Source organism: Mobula hypostoma, chromosome 24, assembly GCF_963921235.1.
Source record: "Mobula hypostoma chromosome 24, sMobHyp1.1, whole genome shotgun sequence".
In the NCBI taxonomy this organism is placed as follows: Eukaryota; Metazoa; Chordata; class Chondrichthyes; order Myliobatiformes; family Myliobatidae; genus Mobula; species Mobula hypostoma.
This window is the reverse complement of record NC_086120.1, coordinates 37,273,833-37,284,532: the sequence shown is the minus strand read 5'-3', so window position 1 is coordinate 37,284,532 and position 10,700 is coordinate 37,273,833. Positions and strand designations below refer to the sequence as shown.

The following is a 10,700-nucleotide window of genomic DNA, read 5'->3' as shown; positions in this document are numbered from 1 at the left end:
AATGAGGGAAAGAGTAATATGTATAATCTTTACTAGTAGGGTGTAATTCCCTCCAGACATCTATAATTCCCAACTCCTCCATCAATGAATTCACTTTCCGAGTCAGAGGTTTATTCTGAGTAACTATTCTTGAAGAATCTAATATAGGATTTAATCTAATATTAAAATCCCCTCCACAAATTACTACCCCTCGAGAACTGACCATTAGGTCAAAAATGTGTCTATAAAATGACCATTCACAACCTGGAGGAGCATAAACATTCAGCATTGTTATTTCTGTACCTTCTATTCTTCCTGTGATTTTTACAAACCGTCCTTCTTTGTCTCTAGTCTCTGAAATATGTTCATAATTAAGAGTACTTGATATTAAAGTAGCTACCCCTCTTTTGTGACTCAATTTATATGATGAATAAAATACATGCTTAAAGCCCATTCTTTTTAATTTTCCATGTTCAGATTGGCTCATATGTGTTTCCTGGAGGAAAGCTATTTGTGCCCTCTCTTTTTTCAATTTAGACATAATCTTATTTCTTTTAATTGGATTCAAAACCCCATTAACATTATAGGAAATTATTTTTACCAATTCAGTTTGCATTTTTCTCTAGCAGAAAAAAAAACACACTCCTTTTCTAACCAAACAGTAAGCAATCCCTTCTCAACAGTAAACCAAGACATATAACCACACCCTAGACATTTTTGAACGTGTAACATTTGAAAATTTTTCCCGACTTCCCACAGTGAGGCCTGAGCACCGACCCGCCTCAGTTCAGAGGGATAACCTCTATCTTCACCCTGTGTTAGAGGGCCCTCAGCAGTTTGAATAATCATAGAGAATTTTCTCCTATTTATGTCTCGACCAAATTGCTATCATTCAAGTTATTCTGCCTAGTTTATTTTCAGTTACCAGTTTTCATTTTACTTTTAAGTCCGATTTACTCTTTTCAGTCATTTCTCTTAATTAATCTGTATTCTCTGTATATTCGCGTCTGAATATTTGCAGCTTTTCCTTGTAGTTTGACACTCTGGTTCGAGTGGAGCGTCCTCGCCCCACTAACTGCCACGACTTCTGCCGAATCCTCTCCAGTAGCGACTCCGGTTGGGTGATAACTTTAATAGGTAGTCCCCGGTCCGCCAGGTCCAACGTTGCCTCCTCCACCGTAGCGTAAGTTTTTGTCCCTTCATCGTAAAAGACTCTCAGCCGAGCTGGATACAGAGTCTGGAATCTGATTTTGTCTTCCTTCAGGACTCTCCGTGTTTCCGTATATTCCTTCCGTCTGGCAAGAATCCCCGGTGCGTAGTCGTGGTCTAAACTGATTTTGCAGTTGTTCCACATGAAACCTTTCTTTTGCCATGCCCTGTTAAGCACCTCTTCCTTCGTTCTGTAACTGAGACATCTGACCAGAATCGATCTGGGCTGGGCGCCTGCCGGAGGCTGTGGTGCCAATGCGCGGTGAGCCCTTTCTAGCTGTAGGTCTTTTGCGGCCGGTATATCAAGGTTCTCTCTAAGCAGCTTCTCCACGAAGGGAATCATCAATCCGGGTTTACCTTCGGTTCCTTCGGGAACTCCGTAGATCCTCACATTTTCCCTTCTCGAACGGCCTTCTTGATCTATTAGTTTCCACTGGAGCTGGTCTTGTAGCTTCAGCATTTCTGCTATCACCTCCTCTGTGTTTTGTAGCTTCGCTTCAATTCCAACAATCCTCGCTTCGGCTTCATCTATCCGCGAGTTAGTTTTTACTATTTCTCCTTTAATATCTTCCAGCTGTTTGCTGTTATTCGGAACTCGCGAATCTCTCCGAGAATCAAAGACAGAGTCACCGATTCCCCCTCATTATCTCCGTCCTGGCTTGCCGTGGGGGAGCTAGGCCCGTCGCCTTGCTGCGTCTCTTTATGTTTATCAGCCTTCGAAGCGGACTTTTTAATCTTGTTCTTAGACATCATCCTTGCCCCTTTTATTAATATAGTTATGCAATATTAAGTATTTGTCTAAATTCGATTTTGGGGCAGTTTACCTTCTTTTTTGTCGAGAGACCTTTTCCTTACGCCGCCATTCCCTTGATGACCCGGAAGTCCCCCCCTATTCATTTATTTTCATGTTGAAATAAAATTAAATGATGAAACTTAGAATTAAAGGTGTGAAGTATTGTAATATTCTTAAAGAAAGACAGCTATGGCCTGTTTAATATGCTATTTGCGGTGTTTTCTTTTTTGAATTAATTTGAAAGTTTGACAAAAGTATTTTGTGTAATTCAAAGACAATTAGCCCAAATAAAAGGCCTCAAATTGGAAGTACAATCTGAGCTGTTGTTTCTCTAAACGATTTAGTAGGTAGAACTTGCCTTTCAGTAAGGTCGAGGTAGGGGATCTTGGGCTTAACAAGGTTGGTGACCACTACTCTAGCACTTGTTTTGTGCTCAGATCTGGTTTGATACCGTGTCTCGAACCTTGCTTCAGATATCTCTAGAACTTGAGTCCAAACCATCCTCGTCAGAGTACAATTGAGCCACCATGGGAATCAATGGGGTGTAAGAGCCTTTTGGTAGCTGTGGCCAGCCACAGCAAGAAAATTTCCAGACAGAGCCTGGAAATACACGATCTCCAGGTTGCTGTTGGCCGACTATTGCCTGGGGAATCCGAGGTCGCTCATGTAAGGCTGTCGGTCACTTTGCAGACTCAGTCCATCTTCCAACCGCGGAGAGATCTGACAGTGAACTGGGTTCTTGCCGCGGCTTCCTCATCCAATGCTCATCAGTATTTGAACTCCAACCATCCCGGTTCCCTACAGAGTGTGGAAAGGAGGCTTTCATTATCTCTCTTCTGACTGGGAGAGCCCTGGACTGGGCCACCACGCTTTGGGAATGTAGGTCAGAGGTTTGCTCGGATCCAGATGAATTCTGGGCTGCCGTGAGGAAGGTGCTTCATCATCCCGACTGCCTAATGAAGATTCGACAGGGGGACTGTTGGTGGCGGACGGTATGATTGAATTCCAGACCTTGGCCCAGGTGAGTGGTTGGAACAGGGGGGTCTTGGCCATGCTATACTGCCATGGACTCCAAGATGAAATGAAGGATGCCCTCGTCTTGGGAGAGGCAACAGAGGACTTGGAAGTTCTGATCAACCAGCCTATCCATCTCGATAATTGTCTGGCAGATCGAAAATGAGGTCACTTCACGAGGTCAAAGGGAACCAGCCCGGGTCCAGTCCCCACGCATTGCAGTTCCACTCCCCAACCTCAGACCACGACCAGCCTGTTGCCTACTCAAGATCCAATCAAACCTGTGCAAGTCGGTGGCACTGCACTATCTGCCGATAAGAGGTCCCGGTGTTTGGAGTCAAGGTTGCTGCTTTTACTGTGGGGAAGCAGGTCACCTGCAGGCTGAATGTCCGAAGCAGCAGCCACCTGCAGAAAAGCTAAGACTGTCCAGTGTTGGGGGGACTTTGATGGTAGCTGCCACTACGTCCAATCACATGGATTCTGGTTTTGTGATGAAGGTGGAGCTCACCTGGGCTAAGAACTTCAGGCAGTTAGAGGCTTGTGTGGACTCAGGGGCAGCCGGTAATTTCCTGGATTTAAGAACAGCCCAACGATTCGACATACTGCTACAGGAGTTGAGCCAGTCCATGCCCACAACTGTCTTGGATGGCCGCCCACTAGGCTCCAGGCAGATCCAGCAACAGATGGTGGAATTGGGGATCATGTGGAAGACGTTAGTTTCTACATTATTGATTCTCCACCCATACCCTTGATTCTTGGGTCCCCTTTGTCTGTTCCTGTGTAACCCATCTGTACAAAAGAAAGATGGGAGCCTGCTTCCATTCATTGATTATAGGGCCAAGACACATAACGGCCAAGAATCACTGCCCCCTTTCACTCATAGATACTGCTTTTGAGATGCTCCAAGGATCACGGGTATTCAAAAAACTAGACCTACGGATTGCATGCAATGTAGTCTGTATTAGGGAAGATGATCAGTTGAAGACTGTATTCAATACACCAACAGGGCACCACGAGTACCTGGTTATGCTCTTCAGCCTTGTGAATGCTCCAGCCATTTTCCAATCCTTTATAAGTGAAGTGCTCTGGGATACTCTCCATGAGTATGCCTTTTGTCTAACCAGATGATATTCTGTTCTTCTCAAGGTCCATGGAGGAGCACATCGTTCACGTCAGGGACATTTTAAAGAGGCTTCTGGACCATGGACTTCATGTCAAGTTGGAGAAGTTGGAGTTTCACATGATGACTGTTTCTTCATCTCTAATGGCTACCTCAAGATGGACCCTAACAAGACCCAGGTAGTCAGAGACTAGCCACCACCATCGAAAATCAAACAATTCGTGTGACTCCTGGGGTTTTCTAACTTCTATTGGATGTTCGTCAGGAACTTCAGCTCGGTGGCAGCTCTGCTGACGGTGCTGACTAAAAATTCCACGGGCCTTTTTGTCGGAATGATTGAAATGGTGGCTGCTTCTGCAGAGCTTAAGTGTGGTTCACAACAGCTCCCATCTTGGTTTTTCCTAACCCGGACCTTCCATTCATCATGGAAGTAGACACCTCAGACATCAGAGAGGATGCCATCTTGCCCCAGTAACCAGCTTTAGATGGTAAACTGCACCCATGTGCATTCTTCCCTAGGTGGCTATCCCCCACAGAGAAGAACTATGACATCGGGAATCGAGAGCTTCTTGAGGTTAAGTTTGCCTTGGAGAAATGGTGTCACTGGTTAGAGGGGACCAAGAACCCTTTTATCATTTGGACTGACCACAACAACCTGGCTTATATTCAGGAGGCCAAGAGGCTGAATTCCAGGCAGGCCAGGTGGGCTTTCTTCTTTAAGCGCTTTGAATTCATCCTAACCTACTGACTGGATGCCCAGTCCCGTCAGTTTGATGAACTAGAATGAGAGGAGCAGCCTACCACCATTTTGTTCCATTTTTACCAGCTCATTGGGGTATTGATGAAATTGCTCACAAGGCACAAGCTGAAGGGAAGATTCCTAAGAACAGTCCTCCAAGTAGGCTGTTCTTCCCAAGCTCTGTCCGGTCCCAGGTACTCTAATTGGGACAGCCGTCGAGAATGACTGCACACCTGGGATTGCCAGGACCCTCCAGTTTATCAAGAGGAGGTACTGGTGGCTCGGAGTGATGAGAGAAGTTCGGATTCCCACTGGACATTGTCTTGGATCATGATCCACAATTCACATTACATTTTTGGAGGGTGTTCTGCAAACTGATAGGGGCAAGAACAAGCCTTTCCCATAGTTCAATGGCCAGACGGAGTGGACCAACCAAGAGTTAGAACAAGACCCTGAGAAGCCTGGCCTGAGAAAGAACGCACGAGTGGTGTAACCATTTGATGTGGGCAGAAGTCACCCATTAAACCTTATAGCATTCGGCACATGAGTTGTCACCGTTTGAGTGCCAGTTTGGTTATCCTCCGCCTCTCTTTCCGGAACAACAGGCCGACATTGGGGTCCCTGCGGCTGAAGATCTCGTCCAAAGCTGCAAGCAAAGATGGATTAGGGCAAGAGAGATTTTCTGGTCTTTACCCGGAAAGCGGAGACCAAGATGAACTGAAAGAGAGGTCGGGGACCTGCTTTACAGCCTGGGCAACAGGTCTAGCTGTCCACTCATGATTTGCCTCTCTGAGTAGAATCTAGAAAGTTGGAACCCAAATTAATTGGACTGTTTGAAATTCTGAGGAAAGTAAACCCAGTGGCTTACACCTTGAATCTCCCCAAGACCTGAAAGATCAATCCCCCTTCCACATTTCTAAATTAAAACCTGCCTGCACCAGCTCCTTAGCCCCATCCCCATTAGCCCTGCTGCCACCCAGATTTATCGTGGGGAAACAGGTCTTCATGGTGAAAAGACTTCTGGACTCGCATACCGTTCAAGGGATTCGGCAATATCTCGAGGACTGGGAAGCATTTGGACCCAAGGAGAGGTGCTAGGTGCCCAAAAGAGACATTGTAGATCCAATTCTTAGCCATCACCACCTTCTCCAGCAGCTAGGGCTGACAGGAGTTGGCAGTATGGGAGGGGGTCCTGTTACAAGACGCCCCCAACTGCACCAGCTTCTGGAATTTCGACAGTCAGATAGCTGGAGTACAAATAACTGGCACAACCCCTTTAAGGGTTCAGGACGGTCCCACTAATTGGTAATCATGTTTTGAGCACCAAGAATTGAGTATTTAAGGAACACCTGAACTGTGGTTCAGTGCTCAATTGTAAGCTTGATAGTGATATTTAGTGTTTGCTTTGTGCTCAGATCCAGTTTGATACCGTGTCTTGAACCTTGCTTTGGATACCTCAACATCTGGGTCCAAACCATCCTTGTGAAGGACTCTCATCTCTCACACACACAGTACAGTGCAGAGGAATGTACAACCTCCTTACAGACAGTGGGAGGAATTAAACTGTGATAACATTATGCTAATTACTTTGATACCATGCTTACATGAAGGTATTAGCAAAGGCCAAGTCTGATTGATGTATACTTTTGTAATGGTGGGATTTGGGAATAACATGGGGGAAGTGGAACGGAACAGCGATGTAGGATTCTCCATAATACTGATTAGCAGAGTAGGTTGAAAGATCTAAATAGCCTACACAAGAGCAAGAGAACAGGGAGCACAGATAAGCCAGCTTGCCCCTCAAGTTTGCTCTGCCACTTCGATTGTGGTGATCCAGCCTTGGTATCAACACCACAACATCAACAAATGCTTATCAGTTTATCTTGAGCACATTCCATGTTTCCACCTCTACAGTCTCAATGGTAGAGAATTCCAAAAATTCCTGAATCACAGAAGAAATTCCTACTTCCTGTTTTAAAGTGGCAACCACTTAAACCATGCCCAAATTCTAATGGCCAGGCTAGGTGAAGTATCCACTTGTAAAACCTTAGAATTTTGTGTTTCAATGAGTCCATCTCTACTTAATGGAAGAATGAGGTCCAATCTGCTCATCCTTTCTTCATACGTCAACACTTTCATTCCAGGAATACCTTTCTCCCAACCACCTTATTCTGGTTTCTTTCCCCTTTATATCCAGTCCTCATGAAGGATCTCGGCCCAAAGGGTCGATTGTTTATTCCCCTCTGTAGATCCTGCCCGTCCTCTGAGTTCCTCCACCATTTTGTGTGTGTTTTTCAGTACTATCTCCAGTGCATGGATATCATTTCTTAAATATATTGTCCAAAACCTACTTGCAGTATTCCATGTTAGATCTCTCCAGCAGTTGCTCCTATTCTCTTCACGTAATGCCTTTTGTATCCCTCCCCTCTCATGGTGTACAAAAACTCATTACAACCATTGAGTTGCAGTCAGTGATGTGCAGCGGAAAGCCTGGAAGATAATTTGAACGCTTATTGAACACTTATACAGTGCAATAGACCAATCTTGTTGCTAGTTGAGGATAATCAGACCCCAGTAATCATAAGACCATAAGATATAGGATCAGAATTAAGCCATTTGGCCAATCGAGTCTGCTCTGCCATTTCATCATGGCTGATCCATTTTCTCTCCCAGCCCCAATCTCCTGCCTTCTCCCATTATTTCTTCATGCCCTAATTAATCAAAAATCTATCAACCTCTGCCTTAAATATACCCAATGATATGGCCTCCACAGCTGCCTGTGGCAACAAGTTCGACAGATTCACCACTCCCTAGCTAAAGAAATTCTTTCTCATCTCTGTTCTAAAAAGGACAACCCTCTATTCTGAGGCAGTGTCCTCTGGTCTTAGACTCGTCCACCATAGGAACTAATCCTCTACATCCAATCTATCGAGGCCTTTCAACATTTGATAAGTTTTGATAACTGATATTTATGATGTAATCCCATGAAATCTTCACATCCACCTGATTTAGCTAATGACCTCTTACTTTAATGTTTCCTCTGAAATATTATACTTTTAAAAGAATATCAACATCAGTACTGCCAAACTGGCATTTGATCTGTACTAACTCTGGATAACCAATGCAGAATATTGGTTCCTGATTCGGAAATCCCTGTTTGGTGGACTGCAATGCCCAGGCATTTCTCATTCAGGATTGGAAACTGGGATTAGAATGGGTTTCCTGGAGTCAATGTTTGTGGAATTGGGAAGTTCTGCTCCAGCAGATCGGGTTCCCAATTCCAAAATGGAAGACTGACTTAGGCTGTGCTGTAGATGTGAATTGGCCTCATTACTGCTACAAGAGTTTTAATTAATAAAAATTGGTCATGCAATAAATTCTACATGGCGTATTGGTCACTATACTAAACTAAAATGGAGTTCTCCCAGGACTTGGCTTGTTTTATGTAACCTAGTTTAATTAAACCCAAAGATGTAACGTTAGAAAGCTCCACCTATGGAGGGATGAAAATGAAGTTTACTGAATTTAATAAGAAAAAGTGAACTTGAAAACAGAGATATGGGAGAATGAGGCGTGGCTGACAGGATGTGGACAAGCAACAGAAATACAGCTAACGATAGAAACTAAGATATAAACTGTTAAAAGTGGAATTCGTAGTTAGTATCTCTACCGTACTTCCTCGAAAACCTCAGGGTGAAACCCCTGGAGGAGAGATGATATTGATAAAAAGATATATTGAAACTATGGCTATAACAAGCATCAGCTGTAGCAAGAAAATATCGGCAGAGAGTAGTGTCCAAGATCTCTACTGTGTAACTGGGAAATGGTTCTGTTAAATCATACCAAGGGATTTGGTGAGTTAAAACACTTGTTCAGAGTGTACAATTTTGTGTGAAATAAAGTATGCGCAGTAGTGTTGTAACTGAGAAATGTTTGGAAATGACAATATGATATTATTTTGAAATGGAAAATAGAATCCAAGAACTTGTGGATTGTAATCCTGTTGTATACAGGTCAGGTTTTTTTTGTGTAAGTATTGTGAATTGACACAGTACCATGAAGCAAGGGGTTTGTGGAGGCCACATTGGGAATCTCTGGCCTAGAGTGTCCAGCGTTGGCTCACGCTTTGAATTTATTAAAAGATTTTTGTATGCAACCATCCTAACCACCCGTCTCCTCCTATCACCACCACTCCACCACTGAAACTTAAAACTAAAGTCCTGAGTTTTCACACTAGGAACCTGAATGCAAAAATAAGAAAAGTCACTGAAAAGTCACTGAGCATTTGTCAAAGGTACACTGTGTGTGTTAATGGGGACATGTTTCTCTTGTGAGCATTTTGCAAGTAAAGCAGGTGCTCTATGGAAACAGTTTTGTAAATTGAAGTAAGCCAATAAACAGTTTGGTTTAATGAGAAGTGTGGGTATTTTCCATTACCGAAGGATGTGCTCAATGTCTTCCTGAGTTCCTCTGCAGCATGACTGCACTAACGTTGAAATTATTTAATACATCCTTGGTGTCTTCAATGGGCTGAATCATCTGGAAACTGTTGATTTTCAATTAAACATGAAAGCAACATCGCAGTGAAACATTTTGATTCCAAAAGGATCTATTTGATGTCCAGAAGTGTTCAGTAGCAATCTGACGTGTAAGTAGCATTGAAAGTTAGTCTATGACATCGGCAGAGTTCTGCCTCATAAAGATGAATGAGTTTGGTGGAGATAAAGTATACTCTTAGAACCTCATGCAGGAGTTCTTCGTGGCTGTGTCCTAGACCCACTCACACTCAGTTTTATTGATGACCTTCTTTCAAGCGTAGGAACAGAAGTAAGAACAGATTGTTGATGATTACTCAATGTTAACTTCCATTAATAATTTCTCAGTAAAGGAAGCAGTGATCAGTTGAATGAAGCAGGATCTAAACAGGGAATGGCAAGCTTAAAAAGTAGTAATCAGACCATTGAAATGCCAAATAATGACCATTTCCAAAAGGAGTGAGTGTAATCTATTAACCACGTCATTCAGTGGCATTGCCATCTCCAAATCACCCACCACCAAAGCTCTGGGGAAATAAACCATTGATCAGAAACATAACTAGGCCCACTGCCTAAAAGGTGCTTGGATGAACGGATCCTAGCAATCTTGCAGCGGGTTATTGATTTCCTGACACCTTAAAAGTCTTCCCATCGTCTAAGTTCAAAGTAAATTTTATTATCGAAGTACATATATGTCACCATATACAACCCTGAGATTCATTTTCCTGTGTGCATACTCAGCAAATCTATAGAACAGATACAATGACAGGATCAATGAAAGATCAACTAGAGTGCTGAAGACAACAAACGGTGCAAATGCAAATATAAATAAATAGCAATAAATAATGAGAACATGAGATAAAGAGTCCTTAAAGTGAGATCATTGGTTGTGAAAACATCTTAGTGGATTGTTAAATGAGTGTAGTTATCCCCTTGTGTTCACAAGTCTGATGGTTGAGGGGTAGTGACTGTTCTTGAACCTGGTGGTGCGAGTCCTGAGGCTCTTGTACCTTTTACCTGGTGGCAGCAGTGAGACCTAGGTGGTGATCTTTGGTGATGGATGCTGCTTTCCTACGACATCATTTCATGTAGATGTTATCAATAGCTGGGAGGCTTTACATGTGATGTTTTGGGTTGAATCAACTACCTTTTGAAGGATTTTCTGTTCAAGAGCATTGGTGTTTCCATACCAGGCTCTGATGCAGCCAGTCAGTGCACTTTCCACTACACAACTATAGAAGTTCGTCAAAGTTTTAGATGTCATGCCAAATCTCTGAAGACTCCTAAGGAAGTAGAGGTGCTGCCATGCTT

General features: G+C 43.4%; 1 protein-coding gene across 1 annotated transcript in view; it reads left to right on the top strand.

Moving 5' to 3' along the window:
* Window positions 1-2,518: 2,518 nt before the first annotated feature.
* The window catches only part of LOC134337395 (granulocyte colony-stimulating factor receptor-like), an 85,610-nt gene continuing 77,428 nt past the window's right edge, over window positions 2,519-10,700 (top strand). The window contains 5 exon segments of the mRNA XM_063032362.1: window positions 2,519-2,647; window positions 3,151-3,707; window positions 4,142-4,294; window positions 4,381-4,482; window positions 4,635-4,689. Of these exon segments, the coding sequence (XP_062888432.1) occupies window positions 2,519-2,647; window positions 3,151-3,707; window positions 4,142-4,294; window positions 4,381-4,482; window positions 4,635-4,689 (996 nt within the window).